The sequence below is a fragment of the Magallana gigas genome, chromosome 5 (assembly GCF_963853765.1).
Source record: "Magallana gigas chromosome 5, xbMagGiga1.1, whole genome shotgun sequence".
In the NCBI taxonomy this organism is placed as follows: domain Eukaryota; kingdom Metazoa; phylum Mollusca; class Bivalvia; order Ostreida; family Ostreidae; genus Magallana; species Magallana gigas.
The window spans coordinates 47,339,678-47,367,032 of NC_088857.1; the positions used below are offsets into that span (position 1 = coordinate 47,339,678).

At 32.5% G+C, this 27,355-nt stretch overlaps 1 protein-coding gene across 1 annotated transcript; it reads left to right on the plus strand.

Annotated features, from left to right (window-relative positions):
* Positions 1-25,649, plus strand: LOC117682713 (uncharacterized). The gene is made up of 5 exons (XM_066085948.1): positions 1-102; positions 3,782-5,424; positions 10,374-21,969; positions 22,057-22,165; positions 22,261-25,649. The coding sequence occupies exons 2-4, from the start codon at positions 3,986-3,988 to the stop codon at positions 22,141-22,143; spliced, it is 13,122 nt and encodes a 4,373-aa protein (XP_065942020.1). The 5' UTR covers positions 1-102; positions 3,782-3,985; the 3' UTR covers positions 22,144-22,165; positions 22,261-25,649.
* The last annotated feature ends 1,706 nt before the right edge of the window (positions 25,650-27,355 follow it).

Consider the following 27,355-nt stretch of genomic DNA (forward strand, 5'->3'; position numbering starts at 1 on the left):
TTTTTACTCCAAATACGCCACATATCCCTTTTTTAACTTTTTTGTTTCAATACCTGATATATTTTTTATTGTTTCAGAATTCCCGTGCAAGATGCAAATAAGGTTTGTAAGTTTTAAACACTAGTCTATTATCTTAATTATATGATCCTCTATCTTACAAATATTCTTCTGTAATAAGGTAATCAATGCATGCAGCCTCCACAATTTAAAATAGCTAGTTTTTTATGTATGAATGAGGCTTCAATTTAATGATTGATATTAACACCGCTGCGAATGTTTTTGTTCTTTGAATTTAGAATACGTGGTTTTATATGACCCCTTACGTTTCGCAGAAAAAGTTGTGCCTCGTGTTTATAGTCTATTTCCTACAATCTAGGTATTTGTATCAAGAAAAAATCAAGACTTTTATTGATTTTAAACTTTATCTTCATTTATTGGTGGATAAATTGAGTTCTGAAAATATATGTGACAATAGAAAATATAATTTTTCTCCTGTTGCAACAATTATTATGCTAAGTAGCGATTCACCCTTAAAATTAATTTTTGATCAGCGCCTGCCCTAGTAATAGCATTAATAGTGAAACAGACTATACTATTTTATGGAGAATGTTTCTTGAAAATAGTTCGGTAAGTTTTTATTTAAAACAAACCAGACACTCATTCTTTTTTTTTAATGCGTGGTATTGCACACCAAAAGCATCAAACATGGCTATGGTTTTATCAGGCAACCGAATGTTCTGAATATCATCGTTTAGGTTAAATAACCGCTAGATGATGAGAAAATACATAAATCTTAATAGTTTTTTTTATACTTTAACATAAATCAAAGTAGGATATAATATTAAAAATGACCAATACTTACATACTTCTAGTATATTATCCGAACACATACTTCCGCTCGAAATTTCACAGGAACTGAACAAATCTTGTGGAAGTCTTGTGAACTTCTATTCGAGCACCTTTAGATTTATTACATACTTAGCAACGATGACGAAAACATTCCGAACACATTCGCTGGGGGTGATGAAGCTGATGAAAATTATCTGATCAGAATGTATCGAATGTATGTGGGAGTATTTCGTTGTTAAGAAAGCTTGATGGTGCACAAATTATCCATCAGATAAACTGTACAAATTTAGATATTATTTCTTTAGCCATTAACTGTAATTTAGTAAAACAAATCTGAGTATTTCAGCTTAAAAGAACATTTCCCAATATAATTTTACAGAGATCTTTTTATAAAGGCGGGCAATATATTCTAAAAAAGCACCATACTTTGCACTAAAAATATCCAAGCATCTTAATCCAAGAACTATTTCTAAACTCTACAAAAAAGTTGTCCTCCCCTCTGTCCTCTATGGATCTGAGTTATGGTGTGACTTAAGGCAAAAGGATACTCAAAATCTCAACACCTTTCAACACTTTATCTGCAAACATGCAATGACGCTTCCAAAACAAACCAGATCTGATATGTACGAGTCCTTATTCGATCTTCTTCCAATTTCCTCTGAAATCGACATACAAGAACTTCAATTCCTTGGTCGCCTTTGTGAACTTGACACCAAAACTCTACCCAAAAGGATATTCTTCCACAGGCTTTTCTCATACCTCTACTCCCGGTTTGTAAGCCATACGGATTCATTCCGGACATAATCTCTATCCTTTCAAAATACAGTCTCCTGAATCATCTCCATACTCTACCTAGACGAAGGATATTTCCCCCCGAAATCAGAATGGAAAATTATCGTGAAAGCCTCTGTGCTTGAATATTATCTTCATTCCAGACGTCAACGGATGATTTCAGATCCCGACTTTATGCTATTCAACATCATAAGTGCAGGAAAGCCCCCCATTGCTCTCTGGACAATTCCTAGAAATATATTTGAAGTGGAACTCTGCAAATTCGTTGTTAAACTGTGGACGCTTCAAGACATACCTCCAGAAACATGTCTCATGTGTAACTCTTCCTTTACCAATGTTTTCGAACATGTTACCACCTCCTGTGCAGAAACATTACTACTTCGAGACGCCTGGTGGAATACTGTCATCAACGAATTCAGTGTTGAGTTAAGTGCTGACTTGTGTGGTTTGAACCAACTTGACAGTTATCTCTTCCTCTTAGGAACAAGATCGTTTTCCGCCATTACCGCTGCTCATAACAGCAACGACTTTCACCTGTTTAGTTTTCGGTTTGTAAGAGACGCTGCTGCGTATTACTTCAAAAGGATCCGCCCCATTATGCACTGACTTTTTTTTTCTTTCTTTTTTCTTATTTTGTATATAACTATTTTCACTATGTGTTGAATTTATAACAGTGTAAATATGTTATGCTTTATGAAATCTCCTTAAGGAGGAAATAAAAAAGAGAATGAATGAGTGAGAATCGATATTCTTCACTATTAATATACTAATTTGGGTGGAGTTTTGCAGTTATAAATAACTCGTAGAACATCTGTTTCAAGGCAAGTAATTAATCGTAAAAATATAGACGTTTTAATGTCTACTTCCGTTGAAATATTGTGAATATCTCTCATTTAGAGTCTCTATTTCCTGAATGAGTCCACGTAATATCTTATAACTAATAAATAATTGAGCAACCCAATATAAATTTGAAAAAAATGTGTGCAAGTGATATCTATTTAGCTGACCATAAATACATAAATACGCATATTATTTCCCTGTTGTCTAGGACAACCGCAATATTATTTGTCGATTTCTATTACTCTGATCATCGCTACACATCCCGTATGTAAGGCCAAGAGCACTATTCACGCATTCAACGCATTCTGGTATTTATTTACCTGAACACCTAACCCAGAATAGAAATATTTGTAGAAACGTAATTTGAAAAAATAGACAACCAATAATACTTAACTGGTAATGAATATCAAATGAAAGAACCCCCCCCCCCCAAAAAAAAAAACAAAAAAAAACACCATGAAATTCAGACACACATTTTAAAAAAATCCTCGATTATTGTAGAATATATATTTCTGTGCTGCACATGCGCAAATCATAAATTGTGGTAGATTGTGCAGTAACAGCACGTGCAGTAACAGCACGAACTTGCTAGACGGTGTGGTTTTTCGTTGTAGAAACTTAAAAAATCGACAACACCTTGTTATTTTCTTGGAGTTAAATTATTTATTTATTTATTAGGTTATATGCATTGTGCTTTGTTTAACATTACATGTGTTTGTTGTAAGACACCACTTTTTGCGCGAGATAATGCGGATACCTTGGTATTTTTTTCAAAGAATACACCCTCTTTAATTTTTTATTGATTGTATCTTCTTTTGTTTCATTTCTTATTTACAACAGTTAAATTTAATTATTGTGTTAATTCAGACTAAACACTTTACCTCTCTTTTTTTTTATGTCAGTACAAGAAATCAAGTCAATACATTACAACCAAATCGATGCATTATCACCTGTTAAATATAAATAGCTACGGTATATTTCTTAATAAAAATAATATAGAACTTATTAACTCAGGAGATTCCACAAACAATAAACATCAATTCATGGCAAACCATATCAGTTTGATAAATTCATCTCCGGGAGTCCTGTTTTATTCTTGATTAAAGAATTATTCATTCTTTTCTAAACTTGATGTATTATGCACGGGAAAAAATCAGCTTCCATCCATTTTATAATGTGTGTCATATTCAATTTTGTACGGATTAGATATCAAAAGATAAGAAAGTAGTAAATCTTTTCAGAACTGTATTTCATCCTTTTTGAACGGATCATCTTTAAATTTAGAACCTTTTTATTCTAGGGGAATGTGACAGTGTTCTACCTGTACATACCGGAGGAAACAGTCGGGCACATTATATCAGTCAAGATAAAGCTTTCTCCGAAAGATAAAAAGCTTGGTAGATATCTGATAAAAAGAGGCCCATTGTGGAGAATTTCACTTGCCTCCTCAGAATTGGAAAGGCAAAATTCTTATTCTTACGTAGTAAAAAGAGAAAAATTAACCATGTTTGGTGCACGTTCCAGCAAGGGCAGTTTAGAATCAGGTAAAGAAAATATCTCTGAGGGTATTATTCAAAGGGATATCTTTTCAGCCCGTGAAATTCAATTTAAAGCTGATGATATGCAGATGGGTTTTGTTGCACAGGTAAAAGACATTCTTCTCAATGAGCCCAAATACGATACAGAAAGTGTTTTACACGAGTTTGACAATCTCATACTAAGAAATCCATCACACTGTGAGGGTGCCTTTGAAGTTTTGTTTCGTGGAAATATTACTCCCAAATTGTGTTTGCTTCTTTTACACAGCATACAGAAAGAATATGTGAACAGAAATGTTTTACGTAAAGCAGATATGGCATCCAAGGTCTGGAAAAAATTGCAAAATTTAGATCAGGAGACAAGACATTTTTGTGGTCAGTATGTTCAAGAAATATTACGTGTATATGATGCTACTGGTCCAACAAAATGTTCACCCTTGCATTATATTAATGAAATGCAGCCTTTACTGAATATGTCAATGCTGCACCACGCTTTAACTTTAAAGCCACTAAAACAGATCCATAGGTGCGAAAAACCATTGTTATGTCTGAGAAACGCCCTGGAAATAATCTTAAATCATGATGATGATAGCGAAAAATTGATGGACCTGATAAGTGTAATTATTGAATCCATTAATGAAAAAGAAGTTTTAGAAGCGTATTTAATTTTGAAAGAACTCGATGTTCCAGAAAGAAATATGGAACTAAAGAAAAGTGCACAGGAGCTCGTGTTAGCAAATATTAAGGACTTATTAAGAGATCATGTAACATCGCTTTCTTTTTCAAAATTGGACTATTTGATTTCGAAAGTAGGGGATGATATAAGACCTGTTCTAATTTTGCATTGTGAAAGAGAAGTATTAGCAATCATCAGAAACTCATTTCAGTTGCTGAATCCAGATTCTGCTTGGAAATTTCTTGAAAACGTTTCGAAAGATGAAAAATTGTTTCAATCAACTAACCAGCAAGCATTGCTTTTAGACGTTGTTTTAAAACTAAATCCATGTTTGAAACGAAGATATTTTATTAAAGATGTTTTAAGGAACTTCCGAAACACTGATTTTGAAAGTGCAATGGTGGTATTGAAAAGTGCGTATGATGAACTGTTTGCTACTATTCAAGGACTATCTTCAGATAAAGATTTAAAATTATGTTTTGAAGAATACGATGTTTTGTCAAGAAAAATGTTTTTCCAAAAAGACAAAGAGCACTTCGAAGGAAGAATGAAGAAACATCTATCGAAATATTTGTTGAAACAACTCCTAAAAATACATGCAGATGTAGAAAGTTTACGTCCTGGAACAGTTGACTTCTACTGTGTACATCTGAATGGACAATTAAAAGATGCGAGTTTTTCAACCATAAATGGCTTAATCCAAACAAACTGGGAAAGCGTAAATACAAGGTAATATGTATAATGTTAACATTTAAAAATTAATTTTTTTTCTTTATATTTATTATTTTGTAGAGAGAAAATATTAAAATCAGTAATTTGAGACATGACATTTTATATTGAAACGTTGTAAACAACGTAACATTTGATTTACACTAAATTTTTCCCACTTGTAACATAAATAATGAACAATTGAAATATAATTATATATAACTTGATATATTGCATGAAAGTTTAAGAACGTTGGCACCTTAAAATCCCCAATTACGTAATGAAAGGGGGTGGGATTATTTATTTTCTTTTTAGATATACATTGCTCAATTAACTTTACTTCTATAATGCATTACAAAATCTTGATGTCTTGTGATTATTTATATATATCAATAACCAAAACCATCATGTCCTCCCATTTATGACCATCTAAGTTAAAATGTTCAATATGGGAGGACATGATGGTTTTGGTTATTGATCACAACCCAGACTGGACAGATGCGGAGAGAAAAAAATAAAGAAAAATTTTTGGATGCATAGACTGAAGTCATTCCGCCCTAACGGCATGAACAAATTATGTGACTTCACCAAAATGAACATCAACTAAGCGCAGCAATATCCCCATCATCATTCTCTTGGGTACATGTACAAACTTTCATTCATGTAATTTATTCAACTTACTAGCTCGTTCATGGGTTTTGTTATTTTTATTGTTTTTTATCCATTTTATTTTCTTTATTTAACTCCCATTAGTTTTTTCACTCTTATGTAATATATTTATGCGGTCTTTTACAGAGCCTATCTTCCCTACAAACCTTCACTACGAATTCTCTTACTAGTACAACTTATTAGCAAATTAATTCGTTCGCGTTATCTTCTAGCACTTCTTCACAGACCGTCCGCTGCGTCGGACGGGATTTTTCTTTCTCGGGCTTAAAATCTTTAATACAAAGATGTAGCTGCCACGTTTCGATCCGGTGTTTATACAATTTTTAGTTTTTATATATTATTTAGTTTGTAGTTTAGTGCTAGTTTTGTAGATGTTTTTCTTCTTTCATATGTAGTTTTTATTTTGTTGTCCTGAAGAAGGGACGGGTCGTCCCGAAAATTTGACAATATTTTACTTTATTGTTCGTGTCATTGATTATTTTTAGTGCTTTATATATATATATATATATATATATATATATATATATATATATATATATATATATATATATATATATATATATATATATAGAAAAATGTTTTCAGTAGACGATAACACAATAATCCATTTCTTTCAAATTTAATCCAGAGCGCTTTCGCCTGATCGGCTCTTCAGTGGATTTCAAATTATAACAGAAATAACCGATATATATATATAAGTCAAATATATATATGTGTCCTGTTATATATAAACAGGACATGCAACATCGTTCCTCACTCGCTGGTTAATTTTTTTTAACTGGTTTGAGTTAAAGTTAATTATTCTAGGCGACTGAAATCGGTTTGATTGCCATTTAACCTTATTTAGACTATGGCAAAAATATTGAGCCTAGACCCAATATAAGATTGTTTTAAAATGATATTTTGACATGCAATCGCTAGTGTAAATCAACCTATTCCAAATATTTAACATACTTAGGGGTTACAAACCAAATTTTTTAAAAGGAATACATTCCTTTTAAAAATTTGGAGAACAATTATCGGATTTGTTGATACTTTAATTTTGCAGCGTCTTTTTCCTCCACATACATGCATTTTACACGTTTTATTTTATAAAATATATCATACTTGATATGATATATAATTTATATAATAAACTTAAAAATTTAAACATACATGTATATAGATAATCCTAAGGAAAAGTAACCCATACCCAACTTTTTGACTTAATCTGTATCTCAAGTCAACAAGGTCAATCGTTATGTCTAAAATATTGTATTGGTCATAACATTAGATTCCTTTATTAAACAGCCTTCTGAACAAAAACATAGATAGACGATATTAAATGTAGCTGAAAGATGACTGCACTAAACGCCGGGTTTTGGGTATTTTTTTCATCGTTTCTGTTGCGTCTATTTCTTAACCTAATATCACTTTTCTTTATTTTATTAAAAAGCGTTGTCAGTTTCAAACATTAAATTAGGATTTTAGACTCTCATACAATAAACTCATTCTATGTTTTTCTCCTTAAAACCTTCAAAAAAAGAGATAATTTTTTATCATCTGCCCTTGATCGAACATAAGATTAATATTAATATGCATGAGAAGTGGAGGTGACATTACCAGAATGGTATTAAAATTAGACTAACAGGAATAACAAAACCATGTTTAAAGAAAATTATGTGATCAATCTTTCGCCATAGCCCTTTTTATTCTATATGGAACAAGTATACTGTTTACTATAGTTTTAACGATACGAACGGGCCCATTAAAGTACAGAAGACTTTAAATCAATGCCTGACAGCTAAACGTGTTCGAACCGTTGTCTTAGTTAGCATATAACATGATACCTTACACGTCACATGATAGAACTTTTATTCCCAAAGTTACCTAAGTTAAGAAATCGGTGATTTATGATATTCAACATGACTGTATCAACTCTCGGTTACAACAGAAAAAGCGAAAGTAAGAAGCAATTTTCTCTGATTTAAACCATGAGCACATGTTTGTTTATTTATCTCCCTTTGATATAACTTAGATTTTGCAAATATACAACTACTGTAAAATGGAAAACAATAGACAAACATGCGCTGACTATGTATGTCAAAGTGGGCGTACTTATTATTGTATGGAGATTCAAGAAATCGCGATGCCCTGCCTATAAATACCCCTTCGAACTTGGTAACATCATACTTTTATTTAACGCAATTACGCAAAGTTGCAGTTGTTGACCATTTCTGCAATTAAAAGAAAAAAAATTATTTTAAAAGTTTATTTTCACGCAAATATCGCATGTCTTTAAGGACCGTCATCCTTTTCCAAAATTTTTGAGCGTAACTTATTTAGTTTTCAAGGCATTGTCAAGTATTTTCCGAAAAAAAATATTGTGCAGACCAGAACATGAGATTCTTTTCTCATCTAGACATTAAACGTGCATCATAAATAGATGATGTATATCCTTGCTTTAACCCTTCCAAAATGTTTGACCTTAACCTAACGATTCAATCTTAAGGTCAAATACAAATCGTTCTCAGTCATTTCCTGAATATTGTTTGACAAGACTTTAAAAAAAATAATGATACACTGAAATGTACTGTTGTTGATTTTTTTTTTACTGTCACCATTTTTGTAGAGGAGACCGGACGTCGATCTCGTGACTTTGATGACGTGACATTGATTATCGAATATATAGTTATTGGTTATAAACATTGTGAAGATCAAGGAGTTTGATATGATTAACTTAACTTCTTTATGTTCATCCTGATAAATAGAGTAATTTGAAAATTATGAAATTAAATAATGTGAACATTTTGTAACGGATTTATCTTTTCATCAATACACAAATAAAATAAGACAATATGTTATTGGTATTTTTCTGTGCGTGATTTATGAAATTGACAAGGTCTTGTGATTGATATTAGTCTTAAGTGATAATTTAAAAAGAAAAAACATAAACCATGGCCAAAATGATCTTTGAGAAAACCACCAGAACCGTCGGAATATTGATGTGTGTATTGTTTCTACGACACATTGTATTCACATTAAATTTGCTCTGATTTTCTTATGTCCTTGACATTGTTTTGAATATTAAGCAATCCAAAGGAAACATTATTTTGATAAAATTGCTCTCTTCCATAAGTGTACCGTCATTTCCATCGTCAGCTGAACAATCAAAAGGTCTGAGCACAATTCAACGAAACTGGGAGTGTTTGTAATAATTGACAAATGTTTAAGGTCTCGGGTCGTAACTTGAGGTCAAGATTAACGCATTGTTGTTTACAATTGAAAATAAAGTGGAAACCAATTCCACCTACTAAAAGACAAATAAATGAGCTTATTTGATAAAGTAATTACATTTTATTGAGTGAATACTTAGAATTCTTGTTAAGTGAATGTAAAAAATACATCTTCATTTTGATTTGTGTCCCCAAAACTCTATATTTTTAGTGTCATATTTTGAACAGTCGTATAATGTAAAATTTCCTAATTAAAAGTACATGTACATGAGTTAGGGAAATTTAACATTTTTAATTTTGAAATATAAATGTACAATTCATATGTGATTCATATAATCATAGAAATATTTCGATTATTATCTTGTTCGTTTTAGTAAATAAATCTAAAGAATGTATTGCTTTACTGATGTTTCAAAACAGAAGTTGTCACAAAAAGTAATGAATCCAGAAATTTGGGTACCGTTGATTCCAACAACAGTACCTTCGTTGAATGCCAGGATATATGAAATTTAAAACAAAGGTCATTGAGTACTTTTTATGTGCTATTAGATTCTGTTCAAATTTAGATTAAACAACTATAAAATTGAACAGTTGAATTTATCAATAAATTTGTAAAATTATGATATTGCTATTTAAAAAATCCGACTTTGTGAGAACATTTTTAAAGTTATTTCTGTTCATAAAACTAGAAAGGGGGGGGGGGGTAATTCCAATCAAAATATTTCCCTGACTAGGCAAAGAAGTGGCAACAAAAATAAAATATATTATAGAGAAAATCCAATCTTTTATAGCAAAAATCATTGACAAATTAATAACACTGCAACATCGTTTTCCCATTTAACTAAAAACAAATCAAAGGGACACTCCCCAATCAAAGGGACACTCCTCCTACTTTGTTCTGAAGGAAACCCTCAAAGACTATAAACTTGATTTACTATTGGTCTGCTCTGATACTCACAGCTTCGTGTTGCTTCTTGACAGATGCACACAACTAATTATTCTCTTTGATGAATAGCAAGCTAACTAAAATGTTTTTAAAAAATTTATAAAAAATAACTTTAAAAATTTTTACATTTTGATTTGTAGAGGGATTGCACAGGTGTTTATTGCGTCACTAGAAAGACCTAATATTTGTCCAGGTTCCTCAAAGGATTTACTGCTTCATGCCATCGAAAAAGCTACTTTTTGGACATGCATATTCGGAGCAAAAGGACAACAGAAAAATCTACTAGAAAAGCAGCCATTGTATTTAATGATGAAGAATACTTACAAGAAAATGTATGAAGATCTTAAGAATGATCAATATGACTACACATTCTTAAAGGCATTGACGGCCGAAAGTAAAGGAAAAATAGTTGATGTGTTGGTATTAGTTGCTGACGATTCAAAATCTCGCATTTTGGAATCATGGGAAAAAGCATTAAATTTTGCCGATAGGGCATTCAAAGAAATTAAATTGATGGCTAGAGTTTGCTCAGAGGTTTCATCAAAGCTTCCTTGCTCTTTCCAAAAAAACGTTTTTGAAATGACGAAGTTTTTAACAGAAACTCACAACAAATTATTAGAAGGAGAGTTGACGATTTGTGAGTTTAATGGTCTTGAAATTTTTGAAAGCGGTGCTTTGGAATCGGAAAAGAATTTGCTGCACAGTTGTAAAGACATAGATCAATTTGTACCAATTAATCCATTTTGGAGGAGCATTGATGGTTTTTTAAATCATAAAATAACTGATATTCTGGCGAAAACACAAAAACAAACATCTCGGAAATTAACACGTGAAAAAGAAACTCAGATCTTGTTAGGATTCCTTTCCACATTTTGTATATCAAACTTTAAGACGGAAATAAAAAGACTTGTTAGTGGAGATATACCAATATCACAGTTGTTTCATATGTTTTGGCGAAAAGAGATGACAAGTACAGATTTATCTCTAGAACTTAGTCAAATTATAAACATTATTGGGCAGGTAGAATTTCCCGTTGAGAGGAAGATTATGATAATGCGATGTTTAGGATTAAATCTAAACTCAACAAAAATGGCCGCCCTACGAAATTTTCAGTCTATTATCTCTTCAAAACTAGATGAAAGGTGTATAAAACAGATGGAACTCGTTGAAGAAATACAAAAAAATCATGCAGAATCTGAATATTCAATGTTAGAGACAAACTCGGTAATACAGGGTTTGGAATCTTCTGTACTTAACTTTAGTGAGGAAGTCATGGGTGTTATCATTGAGTACTCATATTCAGGAAATCTTATCTCTTTCCTTAGGGATATAGTGGATGAAGACATAAGAAACTTGATGGATGCTGTTGAGGGGGAGTACTTTGACCAATATTTGACTCTAGTTTCACATCTTATCGAAGTGAAAGAACTTTTACTTCCCATTTTACAGTTGCCAGAGGGAACTGATACCATAGTTTATACATCACAAATTGAAAAGAGTCTTCAGAAAACACAAATACAAAAAGCAACAGTTAAGATTTCTGAATGTTCAAAAGAATTAGAAAGTCTTAAAAACTTTTATAAAGCTTTTGCAAACAAAACTGAAAAAACAAAAGACCGAATAGAAAATATTCTGAAAAATGGAAGGTTTTATTTCAATCTGTGTGAAAACGAATGTAAAGTGGAAATCTTATGTACAAATGATATAAAATACTCTGTGTCTGATATAAGTGATTTACGAAGCAGAGCTTTACTTATTCAAAACAGGTTTGACAAAAAACTTAATCCAATTCCTTCATCCAAAATTACTAAAAACTTGGGTCTTTTTTTGGAAAAGGTCGATTCTGCTTCAGAAATTTTAGAAACCTATCAGCAACTTAAAATGCTTGGTCATCCGTCATATGAGTTTGTTGACCTCTGTCTTGAAATGGATGATTTGAAAGAAAAAAAGGCATCTCTTTTCAAAATTTGTTACGATTGGAGAAACGATTTAAAAGAGTATAGACAAAAGTATTCGTGTCTAAAATACATAAAGTCAGAACAATTGCAACTTCTTTTTGATTACACAAAGCGCTTGTGTAGAAAAAAAGGCAAAAGTAGAAACGAATCTGATATCAAAACTGTTCTTTGGTATCTTCACCCAGATTTGAATTTCACTTTGATAGAGACATGTTGTATAAATGATTGTGACTCTCCGCGTGCTATGCTAGACATTGTTGTCCTTTGTCTTGAGGAAAGATTCAAGGAGTTAGAATTAAAAGGAAAGTCTTTCCCTTCATCAATTAAAGCTAACTCTCCCCACTTAAAGTTCTCAAAGAGTTTAAGTTTTATTCGTGTGGACAAAGACAGTGAGTCAGGACCGAATTTGATTTTAGGATGGTTTTTTATGAGATGCAACAAACTACCCCTTCCAAGTCAAGTCGTTGTATGCAGTGAGAGTACATCATGGGATGAACTCTACTTATTATTGTTAAGAAGCAGAGAACGAATGAATGCTTCAGACGAATGTTTTTGCATAGCATTTTTGGAATTGCTTCCTGTTGAATATCAGGGGATGCTTATTGATGAGATTAAAAAATCGGATGTAGCCAATTCTTCGTTAGGTTTGATATACAGAGGCCGGCCGACAGACACGATTCCTACTTTATTCAAAGAATTTGAAATATTTATTCAGCCATTTAATAGAACACTGCTGGAGAAACTTCTGCAGACAATGTTTCCAAATGTAGTTGTGTTTACTTCAGATTCTCCAGGACTTGGCAAGACAGAGAAAATACATGATTTCGCTGCATCACGAGAGAAAGGTGTAAGAAGTTTTCACTTAAGTGGTGCTCATCAAAAGTCACAATTGATTCAACGTTTAAAAAAACTTGATTTAAAACCTTACGAGATACTACATATTGTAATAGGACTTGACAATAAGCCAAAAGAACTGGATACGTTCCTGTTTGAACTTGTGATATTAAGATATGTGTCATTTTCCTCTTTGTCCTATGTGCTACCAGATACTATCATTGCCCTTGAAATTACAAACTGCCCAAACCAAATGATGACATGTGGTATGCCTTTCTCAATGTGTTTCTCGAGAAAACATTTGAGGTGGGAAAATTATGATAATTATAAATGTCAACAAGAACCACATAGCCCTGTCCAGGTTACTTGCACATACCTCAATGAACTTGAAAAGGGAGGGTTAAACATTGATATTGATTTATCACAAACAGCTTTGCTAAATGAAGAAAATTGCAAAGCTCTTCTTAGAAGACATTTTCCTTCATTTGACGGAATAAATTTCACTATAGTAAATATGTTTGTATCAGTTCTTGGCAACCAATTGAAAAAGTTTTCAGCAAGCACTTATTTTCAGAATACGAATTTAAGACTAATGATTGGTGAAGATATCACATTTGCTGTAAAGAAAACAATTCTTGAAACGTTAATTCGGTTTTCAAAGGAATTTGCATCAAGGTCAATTGCATCATGTCGTGAATTGCAGCAAAACACATTTCAAAATCTTCGCAATTCCTCAGTAGATCTTAAAAAAACTGTAACTGACCTTGCTAAAAGAACTAAAGGTATGATAAGATGGGAAAACAGCAACCACTTGGTATTTGTATTCCACAGTCTGGACACTCATACTGTATCTGCTGTGTACAGATGTCTTGAAAACGTTCCAGACAATATTAAATACATGTTTAAAAGCCAGATAAAAAATGATTTGCCAGACTATATAGAGATGGATTCTGACAAACTTTTAAAAATAATTGTCAAAATAACGCGTACGAAACAAAAACCACTTCCTAAAGACCATTTGTCAACATTGGCCAAAGGTTATGCGTATACCCCGGACAATATGCTAAAAATGATGATGATTGCATTAAGGCTTCAGTCGAACATCCCAGTAGTTGTAATGGGTGAAACTGGCTGTGGAAAAACGTCTCTAATTAGACGGTTGGCGGACATACGTGAAGTTCACCTCAAGGTTTTAAGTGTCCACGCAGGCATTAGCGAAAACGAAATTTTGGATACTGTTAAGTCTGCAGACAATGTTGCAACGGGAAATAGAGCTGAAGAGGTTTGGTTGTTTTTTGATGAACTAAACACAAGTGAATATGTTGGTCTCATATCCGATATTGTATGTCACAGAGAAATACATGGAAATGCTTTGTCCCCAAACCTCTTATTTATTGCTGCTTGTAATCCGTACCGACTTCGTGATTCCAATAGATATACAAAGGGGCTCAAAGGCAAGCTCTCAGACGATGCCTTATCATTACTTGCCTATAGAGTACATCCTCTGCCTGAAATGATGCTTGATTATGTTTGGGATTATGGTTCACTTCCACTTGCAGAAGAGAGAGCATACATTCAAAGAATGGTTGAAACAGAAATATTTAAGCCCTATGAAAATGAACTAATAGAGTTACTAGGAGTGTCCCAACATTTTGTTAGAGAAAAAGAAGGTTCGTCTTGTACTGTTAGTCTTAGAGATGTGTATCGATGTATCAGTTTAATCAAATGGTTTATAAATAGGTTTATTCCTCAACAGCACCCAGAGATGGAGAAAAAGAACGTCATTTTAAGATCGTTTATCATGGGGCTTACAATTTGTTATATGTGCCGTTTTTCAATATATGATGATCGTAAGGCATACCGAGAAAGGTTATCTGCTGTGTTTTCATCAAAATTTATCGACACATATTCTGAGAGAGAAATAGCTGAATGTGTAAGAGAGGAATACAATGCAATTCTTGACAGAATGGATATTCCAAATGGAACAGCAAGAAATACAGCTTTGCAAGAAAATATTTTTGTCATGCTTGTATGCATCCTAAACAAACTTCCTCTTTTTATTGTTGGGAAACCAGGATGCAGCAAGTCTTTGTCAATGCAGCTCATCAGAAACAACATGCGAGGAAAAGATTCAAAAGATACGTTTTTTCAAAACTATCCAAGACTTTTTTATTCATCATTCCAAGGATCAGAGTCATCGACATCAGATGGAATTATCAAAGTATTTGAACGGGCAAAAAAAATTGAAATTGAACATCAAGACAATGAAGTTTTGTCTCTGGTCATTCTTGATGAAATAGGTTTAGCAGAAATATCCAGGTTTAATCCGTTAAAAGTATTACATTCATTATTGGAACCCGAGGGGAAAGATCGACCAGACGTAGCTGTCGTTGGAATTTCTAACTGGGCTCTTGATTCCGCAAAAATGAATAGAGCAATTCATTTGTCAAGACCAGATTTGAATGAAGAAGAGCTATTTATTACAGGACAGTCTATAATGGAATCCGTTGCTGGTCATCAAAATCTTGATATCATTCCGAAAGAATTCGCAAAAGCTTATTTGGACTATATTGATAAGCAACCTATTAAACATTTCCATGGATTACGAGATTACTATTCGTTTGTTAAATGTGTTTCTAGAGAATTTGTAAATGCTGACCATCGAGTTTGTGAAGTTGATAACACTGAAAAAAAGAGAACGCTACTTTTGAAAGGATTGCTGCGCAACTTTGGAGGGCAGCAAATGCACAACGAAACAATGAAAAGGACTTTTTTTCAAATAATGTCATTAAACGATTTGCCAATTTGTGAAACAAAGGAACTCATCGAAGAAAACATCGTTGACAGTGAAGCAAGACATTTGATGTTAATCCTTGATGGGGACTCGGCTCTTGTTAGCGTTGAACGTATTGTTCAAAATATCGGTAAGGAGTTTACAACTATATTAGGCAGTAGGTTTCAGGACGATGAAGATGATGAGTATAATTACAGAGTCCTAAATAGAATAATTTTATGCATGGAACAACCACAAGTCCTTATTTTGAAAGATTTGGATGACATATACGGAAGTTTGTATGACATGTTAAATCAGAATTACACTATTGTGCAAGGGAAAAGACATTGTCGAGTTGCACTTGGACCCTTCAGCAATCCAACATGCGAAGTGAATAATTATTTCAAATGCATAGTCATCATCGATGAACTTAACATTGAAAACACAGATCCCCCGTTTTTGAACAGATTTGAAAAACAACTGTACCTTTTAAGAGATATCCTAAAGCCACGCAATGAAAAATTAGCTGAAAACATTGAAGAATTTGTTCATGATTTTTCATCATACATGGAAGCAAATATTCTCTTTGGTGCCCAAGATTCCCTTCCAATTGCAGGAAAGGAAATGTTCACCTCACTTGTCAATCATGTAGAACAGAAACTTGATAACATATACGGAAAATCAACCTCAGAAAACCAGGTCCTTTACTATTGCCTTATAGAACTGCTGTGGATTTTTAAATCAGATTGCATTCTCAGAGCAGATTTATCAAAAGCTTGTGCAAAATCGAAAAGCGCTATAGAGTTTCTAATTACATTGTACATGAATTTGCCTATTCATAATGGGCTAAGTTATTACTTGCAAGAAATGTGTGATGCAGAAGAACATACTTCATTTGTTCATGAAGATACAAGCAAAAGAAATGAAAATATTTGTAATCAATTACCGTTTGAACTTAAAGAAGTGAAGGAAATTTATTTTAGTAAATTAGAAAATGATGAGTCAGAGGGTAACGATTTACTAAACCGTTGGGGAAAATATGAACGGAAGGGTTTTGATACAAAAGAAAACTTTGATTCCTTTGATCAATCCTCTGATATCTACGTAGAAAAAGATGTAAATGAACCAAATCAGAACGGGGCTTTCCGCAAAAAAGCATATGATCAAGAGATGAAAATGTTGAGAAGAGGTGATTGTTTTGGATCAAACTTGATCGTCTTTACCTATTCGACAATATATTGTAAAATTCGGGATGCTCTAAGTGACTTGGACTTTTCTCTTTGTAAGCTTTCCGAATACAAAACAGAAAAAACTTTTACAACGGACATTGAAACATTTTTTGAAACTAGCAAAACAAAGTGGTTAGTTCTGCAATGTGACATAAAATCCGATTTTAAACACATTTTGCTTGCAAAATCAATTGTAGAGCATAATAGAAAACGTGTGATGAATAATGGGGTGAAAAAAAATGTATGCATCGTGGTTCACATCACGCGGAGTACGAATCCATTGCAATTATTCACCAAAATTAATTTTTCTACAGGATGGGTACTAGCCACTCTTGATTCTATTGAAAACCCGATTTTTTCATTGCCAGACCTTTACAACAAGTCCGCTTTAGATGTGCTTGGAGCCAAGGAGCAAGAATTTGGGGAATTGATTGTTAGAGAATTATTTTTGGCATCAGCTAAAATTCAATATCAAGGAACTTCGAATTATCTTGATGATGAACTAAAACTTAAAAAATCGAAAGTCGCAGTACAATTTTTTACTGACCAAATTCAAACTTGGATAAAAAGAAATAGCTCTTCGAAAAGTGACTTAGACTGGCAACATAGATCAGCCTGTAACAAACATCTTCTAGAAACCTCAACAACAATGATAGGTACTTTAGAAAATCATTTGTCAAATTTAATTCAAAACCCTTTGGCGAGAATTTTGTATTCTGTTGAAAACGCGGGACTTATCTCATGTCTTCTTTCTTTCGATGAGTTGAAACCAGAATTGAAAGATGTTTTCTACAGAGGCTGTGAACGTCAAAACTTCTACAACATCGACGCTGTACCACCCCCTGCTGGACCAGGATGTTATCTCATAAATCTGCAAAATATTAGATTGAGGGTTCCCTTTTCAAAACTTATCTTTGAAAACCTAGAAAATTACAAAACCGAAGTTCTTGAAGTCGTTCGAAGAAGTAATATTATTCCTGGAAATTTTCAAGTTGTAGAAAATAAGGAATTGAAAGAAGCAATGCTAGCAATTGTTCGAGCTTACTCTGATTTGATCAAGAAGGAGACTCAACTATTTGACGTTCTTACATTCGATCACATTGTCGAAGATTTGAGAATGGACTTTTGTCAATTTGCGACTTCAACCATTAAATGCCGTCTTTCAACGGATGAGAAGACTGAACTGTTTCAATGGATACTTAACCGCCTTAAAGGACAAGTTGTTATATACGATGTAAGTACTTTTCTAATGACGCTAAACCTTTGGACCTGGACGTATTTTCAAAATATCATTGGTATATTTCATTTGGTGGATTTTTGGAAGCCCTATACTAAAAATGACGATGCTTTATACAATTTTTTGTACAGCTCAGAAAATGAAACGTCAATACTAGAAAGCATTCAAAACTTTGTTGACTTTATATGCGAGAGCATTTTGTCGCAATGTGTACGATTAGAATATGGTGAAATGAAAGAATGGCAGGAAGGGGTGTACAAGTTTATGACCATTATAGGCGAAATAGGTGTAACATCACACAAAATTGAAACTCTAAAGTTCTTGAATGATTTTGTATCAGTGGTGTATTTACCAACAAAATGCAATTGTTCCCATCTAAATCAATTTGCCACCTGTGTGTCAAATTTTAACTGGGATTTAAACAAATTGAATGTATTTGAATCATTGTTGCAGAATTTGAAATCTTTGAGTGAATCTGAGAGAGCTGTAGAGTTACAACAAGTAGCTTGCTCTTTCATAGCGAGATGTAATGGGATCAATGTCGATAATAGTGAACAAAAACATGTCAACTTAAAAGCCATTCATTTGATAGAAAAAGAAGAAATGTTTGATAAATGTTTAAGATTTTACGGTCACTGTTTGAAGTTAAGTCTTCTCGATTACTTTCCAGATGAAGATGAAGATTTAGAATCAAATCAATTTCTGCAAATGCTTGAAAACAAAGAAAGCAACGAAGTTCTTGATGAATATTTGTATGCAATTCACCAGGTCCTTAGTAAACAGAATAAAACGCCATTTCATGCACTGTTTGTATTTACGATACAAGAGGAATTATTTTGCGATGTTATTGGAATTGAAAATCTGAAAAAAATAGAAAGGCCTAATGATTTCCTCTTACGGAAACTGTTCCAGGCTAAAGACGCATTGTCAAACCAGTACAACGGAATGCAATATAGTGCAGCAGTTGCATATCTGAGAACGTTTTTATCAAATACTGCTTCATTGATGGTAACCGCTTTCTACAGAAATGAAATTGTTTTTTCTGCAATCGACAAATTGTTGTGTGGTGGAACGAAGTCCAAAGAGCAGGAAAAGCTTCAAAAATACTTCTTAGATTGTTTAACACGAAGTTCAGGAGAACTTGACCTGTTTAAATTGTCAATAGAACTATCACATACAATGCAGTTTTTAAGAACAAGTACTTTGCTTCCTTCAGTGGATAACATAGGATTCTCGTTAGAGTCCTTAAACCTAGCTAGATACTGTGAACTCTCCGATCTATTGCTTCTTCAATCACTAACTGATATATCAGAAGATATGGGGTTTCTCCAAAGGCTAATTGAGAGGGAAAGACCTTCCATAGCATCCCTTTTGTGCTTCTTGCATAGTCGTCTTTTCTACGTGGAATGTTTTTCACTTGTTGGTGATGCAGATCGTTTGTTTGTAGAGTCTTTGAAAAACACAGGAGTTTTTCAAAAGAATGACCGGATTCATCATCTAATACATCATCTAGTAAACCAAAATGATTGCGAAAGAAATATTATGATACACAGTGAACAGAAAACGGCGGAGAGCACATCCTTGACAACATTTTTACTTCATGTTGTCAGTTTAGTTTTGATTTATGGAACTAAAAGTAGTACTCTATACAAAGCAGCCATTCATTATGAAGTGCCTGAATGTATACCAATCAAAATGGAGACATTGACTGAATTTCAAATACGAACTTGCACATGCAGTCATCGAATAATTTCATCAGAACAACAAAGTTGTCCGTGGTGTTCTTCAAGCGACATATCTGGACATATTGTTGATGTGCTTCAATTCCATAAAATAGAACCATTTTCAGTAATTGTTAGAAAGATATTAATAGAAGCTGCTTTGGTTACTTCTTGTTTATTTAATGATGTGGTCAATGAAATTGGATTAAAGGAAGTCGAATCTATTGAGAGAAGCATCCAACTGAATTGGCAGAAACTTCGAGAATATCTTCAAGTTAATGACAGTGAGCAATGCCAGCTTCTTATGATTTTCTTGGAAAAGGTGAAGGACATTTTGACAGACTCAACTATATCTTATTCTAATTGGAATAGAAATTACGACGAAGAGCTAGGAAAAGTATTACAAAACAGATACCAGCAGTTGCGTATGGATAATATAAAACATGCTGAGTTGTGTAAAGCATTCTGCACAAATGTCGCTAATGCAAATGGGGAAGATAAGGAAAATGTTGAAAGAGACATATTGTTTTGTAGAACAGAAAAACCATGCATTCAGAATCTTTACTTTGAATTACATATGTCAATGTCAGAAGAGAAGTTTCCCTGTTTGAACATGATCTTGGAAAATTTAGAAATGCTTAAGTTTCCACAGTATATTGAAGGAATACTTCAGTGGCACAGACTGCTGGTTACGAGATGCAGCTATAGTCTAAAAAAAGTTGATTGCAAATACATGTCCGTTGGCTCATTTATTAATCAACAGAACAGAGAAGTTCAGAGAGAACTGAGAGAAAAATTCAAAACCTTTTCGGATAAATGGGGAGATATTGTAACCTTGATTGTAAGACTAGAACATCATACTTCAAAACTGCCGTGTATTGAAAAAATTACAGAGGACTCTAAAATGGATCTGTGTGTAATGAAGGATAAAACGTCCACCGTTTTTCAAATCATTCATGCTTTATGTTTATTGCAAAACAAAATTCTTGATAAAGTGTTAGAAATATGTGTTCTCTCTGAGAGCAAATCCCTTGGTTTCTTGCATATAGGACCTAAAAAAGCAGCAATTCCTGTCGTTGCTTTAATGGATCTTCAAACGAAACATATTGTTAAGTCTTTAGTTGGAGAAAAAGCTGAAAAATTAGAATTGTATTCCCAGGTTGGATGTACAACAGAAACCAGAGGTTACGACTATGATTTTAGGAAACTTGAAATGGAGTGGGCTTATAAAGTATTCCATAACAGGGCTTATATATTAATTGACGAGACCATGATGTTTATGGAATTTAAAGATGATTTGTACGGACATTGTGTACAGCTTTTACACAAGGTTAATGCTCTTATACCGCAAACAATCATCGATTCTGCAATGGAAACAAAAATTAAAGAGAGGTTACAAGATGACCCATCTCAGGGACCTCAGCTTCTAACTTTAATTGGAACCATTACAACAGTAATTGTAAGAGGAAAAATAATAGAGGGGAGCCAGCATTTGGCTGAATTTGCCGGAAAATTAGAGGGATTACAGCTAACAAGACTCTCGAACAACTGCTTATTACCTTTCACTGAGTATGATTTGACATTGAATAAGGTAGTTGCATTCTACACACTTTTAGAAGAAATAAATGGTGAGAAATATTTCAATTCACTGGACACCGAATTCCGAGATGCTATGCAGGAAAGGACTCAACAACAAATCACTGCTGTTGTTAGTGGAAAAATTACTTTGCTCAGAGCATGTGAATCAGCAATGCATATGTTTCTTCACCGGTACTTGTACGTTAGAGATAACGTTATTAGTCTACAACAGCCGATAGCAGATTACTTGAGCAGTACTGAACTTTGGAAAGACGCTCTTATCTCAAACCAGCAAATTACATTGCCAAACTTTGACAACAAAATTCTTCTACAGGATGTTTTTCCACAAGAACTTTTGGTAAAACATGTGTACAAGTTTTTAGAACTTATGAAAGAACAAATCAGGGTAAGATATGTCAATAAAAATTCTTATAATTTCATGCTTTCTAGTAACAGAAATTCTAAATTCATGATTAATACTTTCTACTCTCAGCTTCATCAAATGAATACACGTATCCCAAAGCTGTCACAAGGGTCCAGTAGAAGCAACAGAAGGAGGAAAATGACTGGAATATTTTAATTATGTTCCAACAGTATCAAGGGTAAGTTTTTGAAAATATCAATAAAGAATATAATTTGAAAATTTTCACCATAAGAATGTGACATTTGAATAAAATGCTTCATCATTGAATTTTAGACTACGTAACAAGAAATCAACTTTATTGCAAAATATACAACTACTGGAGTATTTCAAACTGAATACGTTATAGAAGCATTATTGGTGTATTCTAGCCATGTGTTTGGAGGAGAATGAATCTACTGTGAACGTTTTTAGACACACTTAAATGTAAAATACATGTACATTTTGGATATCAATGACTGTTTTTATACATTTTATCATATTCTATTTTATGGGGGTTTTTTTAAGTTAAAGAAAAATTATTATTTGTCCCTTGCTTTACTAAAGGTTCTTCAGGTTCTGAGTTTTAAACAGCATAAATCTTTTGCCTTAATTTGACTAATGACATAATTGTATACAATATATGTAGTATATAAAAGACTTTAATGTCTGTATAATGACATTGCATGAATATGAAATTATGGATGGTGAACATTGTTTATACAAATAGTTAATTTAATTTGGATGAGCGTACAATGTTTGGGGTCATTAGTTTGAATATATTGAATACACTGAATATATTAGAGTGCATATATTGAACACTTCACAATATTACCGTACATTTTAAATTCTGTACATTAATCATTTATATATTTACTTAACTTTTTTTCAAAATAATTAAAATTAGCTGTTTAAATATGTGCTGCGTACTGACTAATTAATATTTCAAGAACATTCCTTACACATTGCAATATTATTTATTTTAACACTGCTGTTACACAATTCTTTTTTATTTATTTGTATGTATTTTAACTCAATACAATGAGTCTATTTTATTGTAATTACTTGCTGTATATTGGAATAATTTCATGGTGGGTTCAATGATTTGAATTATTTGTGATAAGATTTAAGTAATAATTGTTGTAAAAGTGTCCATTTATCTTATATTTTCTAAATGTGATTTCAAAGTTATCGCTATGGCGTAAGCATTAAGCCATAAGATACTGCAACATTTACCCAATATACGATTCCTAAAATATCCAATATCGTACACTATGTGTGAAACCCTTCAAAGTAAATCATGTTTTGATTAAAGCTGAGCTTTAGAAATTAAAATAATATTTGTCGAAGATATAATGTCATAGATTTATATATAATCGTTTCTTTTAGCCAGGTTCATGGACTAAGCATTACCACGATAAGTGGTTTTAAGCAAATGTTGATGAAAAATAGTGATTATAGTTTTTAATATTTTTAGAAATTGCAATGAATGTGATGAAAGATTTTAATCACCAACTGCAAAATTCAGAAATTTTAACAATTATTGTTCTTTAATTTATACTATTATATTAAAATAAAAGACTCGATTTTTTGGGCTTTAATACCGAGAAATCGGATGAGTACTGTCTTTTGTTTTATATATTTTAAACATCATTGGTACTTGAAGATTACCAATTTGTGTTTTTATTTTTTCTCAATCAAGCTTCGCTAATTAATAATCAAAGAAAATTCCTCAAAAAATTCCGGAAATCATCTGAATTTTTGGGATTTTACAATCTTGCGCATGCGTATTACATTCACGCTAAATCAAGGGGGGCTCTTTCGTTTTATGTTTCCAAAATATCACATTTGTATGGGCTCTTTCGTTTTATGTTTCCAAAATATCACATTTGTATGTATAAACTCAGAAGCGATATTACAAATACGTGTAAATTTTCATTGGAAATTTGTCATATATTCATCAAAGGAAATACGGGAGATAACTCTAACTCAGTGCATTTGATATAAAAAAAATCCCCAGAATTCCGAATGTCAACATGGTGTGTAAATTCAAAGCGAGGAAAAGAGTTGGTGAAAAGTGTTGAAGTCTTCATTAGTATGAATTAAATCTTTAGATGAAAGATATTTACAGCCTCAAAATGGTTTTTTGTAAATAATTTGACTGTTTTTTACAATGCAGCTTCATTAATTTTCTCCAAAATCGGGTTATTTTTGCTACATTGATAGACGGATGTACATATCGGAGGCGGGTGAAGGCCTGTCCTAAGATTTTTCAGTTAGATTTTTCTAACTAAGCATAGTGTAGTGAAATTAATGTCATTATTGTAGGCTTAAAGCTTGGTTGTGTAAATGTCAGCAATACGGCGTGTCGATGTATCTATTTTGTAAATGTCAGATATCATAATTATGTTATATGCCAACCCATGCACGTACGGATCAAAGTCTAGTATTTGTTTATAATTATTTTTTTGGTAAATTGTTGGTTGGTTTTTTCAGCTAAACTATCTTGCACGTCGGTTTTATCAAAACCGAGGGTTTGACCTGATTTTCCATAAATCATCTATGTAAACTTTTTGGATAAAAAAAAACCATTCAGATACTTCATTTGTTCTACTTATCTAATACGTTTTAGTGAAAAAAGATAAATATTTGTATATTTTCCCGTTTATAGAAATATTATGGGCTTTACATTCAATATAAAAATGTAATGTCTTTATGTCAATCTTTCTCACTTTACATAGAAAATATTTTTGGATTTGATAACTTAGTTTATAGTAAACATTTTTTAGTATTGCAGTGAGAAACAAGGTACCACTCCAGCTTTCAGAACTTTTTAAACTTTGAGATAACGTAAGGCATCTTGATAAGATCATTGAAATGAGGACTTTTAATTTTGAATGTTTTTTTTTTAAATTATTTGCACAGGTTTACTTGACCAGAAAGAATTTAACACACGATTTCTTCAAACAATTGGTTGTTTATTTATGATGGTATAGGACATTTGTCGATATTAATGTAAATAAAAGTACAAAATAATCAAAATACTTTCAATAACTTGGAATTTTTAAATTTTAAATTGTTTTGACCAAACATTTTCAAAATTTTAGAAAAGTAAAAACTGTCAAAGCCCCATCAGGATTCTAACTCATGACTTAACAGACTTGTAATTAACTCATACTCATAGCGCTAGGCCAATTTTGGGAAAGAAAAAATTAAAATCATGCTTGAGTTTATTGTTTGTTTTGATAGGAAGTATGTCACATGGGTGTCCCATACCACATTATTGTAAATGGTGTAAAGGGTTTTATATAAATCCCTTTGTGTCGAATGACTATATTTAACATGTTTCTTTGTCTAAAAGTTTACAGATACGGAACTGTTATCTGAAGACGGACAAAATTGTTGTTTGTTAATAAAATTGACAGCGTTAATTGATTTCTTATATGTACCAAACTGTACAATCGTTCATTTAATGTGAGCTGTTGTAAGAAAATTTATCATATTATATCTATTTGTGTTGAGGGATTACATTACCATGTTGTTTACAGATACACAACTGATGTCTGATGAGACAGACATTGTTGTTGGTATTAATAATTCATGTTACTTGATTGGTTAAAAGTATCAAGTTTATTTCTTTTACTAGAGAACACTTATTGAACTGATAATAAACATTGACTTCACAACCTGATTGTTTGATTTAATTTTCCTCGTAAATTTTATTACACATCCATAATGCACAGAGGCAAGGATTCCAGGAAATTGTATATACATACTCGGACCGTTCACCGGGTTGGACGTGTTTTTTTAATTTAAATATAACTTTCACAAAAGAAAGAACAGATACAAGTAATATGACATATAAACTTATAATAAATTTGATTGATACATTTCTCTAATATAATATGATTAAACAGATGTATATACACAAGTGTACATTATCAGCAATATAATTTTATTATTGTCATGAAAGTTGATAAATTTTTTTCGGGAGGGGGGGGTGTGGTATATAATGGGTGTGAGGGGATGAGAGAGGGGTAGAAATTGGGTGAGTTTTCCATAATATTAAAAAGGAAATTCATTGCCTTACTATAAATTATTAATCTTGCTCTTGTATTCTTGTTCATACTTAAATACATACATGTATGACATGTACATTGGCATAGACAGAAACATTATACACATACATAACAAAGTGGGTTTCCATAAAACAGGATTTACAAGCATACGATTTTGATTCAAATCACCCATGTGGAGGAAAAGAATAAGAAAAAAATAACTAGACACGATCTCGTTGCGAGCAACGAGGAGGTCTTCCGTCCGATTTTTAGAAGGAAATATGACAGATTCGACTTTGATTTTCAACAAAAAAACCTGATATGGAAAAAAGAGTGAAGAACTTATGCTTTTTTGTATCGCATTTTATAACTTCTCTAATATTGCTTTTTTAAATACTTGCATTTCTTCAAATTAAGATAGAAAAGATGAAACGTGTTTACCTCTGGCTCCTAAAAACCCTAATTAGGTAACGCAAGAGAAAATCATTATATTGTTAGGATATGTAAACGTATTATACCTAATTCAGCTTAAATAACCTTTCACAAAATAGATCTTAGTAAAATGCTATAGATTAAAGAATTTAGACCCCTTTGGTCCCCTAATTTTAGGGGCCAGCCCTTTTTTCTTGAAATCAAATGTTTGGAAATTCGTTACCGTTCTTGAAATATATGGGAAAGATTTTAGGGGTCAATCCCTTATCTCCTTTAAGGGGCCGTTTAACGAAATTTTTAAGTTTGCATATTGTTAAGAACATCATTTTGAACAACTTTTCTTCTGTACTGCATTTCAAAATATTTTTCCTTTCTGAAATATGGGTGATCAAAATTTTGGACCTTTGGCCCCTAAAAACCCCTAATTACGTAACACATGATAAAATCAATCCTTTCTGAGATATGGATAATCAAACTTTTGGCCCCTTAAAACGCTTGATAACGTAACACATGATAAAATCATTACATTGCTTGGATACATAAATGTGAGATAAACATATTTGCTTTTCTAACATTTTACAAAATATCCCTCAGTAAAGGGCTATAGTTAAAAGACTTTAGAGCCCTTTGGTTCCCTAATTTAAGGGGCCAGCCTCTTTTTTGATATCAAATGGAAGGTCACTTAATTCTAAACACATTTTGTTCAACAACTGTTTAGAAATTTTTTACCGTTCCGGATATATTTGAGAAAGAAGGTTTTAGGGGCTGATCCCTTATCTCCTTTAAGGGGCCGTTTAACGAAATTTTGAAGGTTGCATATTGTTATGAACATCATTTTGAACAACTTTCCTTCTGTACTGCATTACAAGTTATTTTCATTTCTGAGATATGGATGTTCAAGC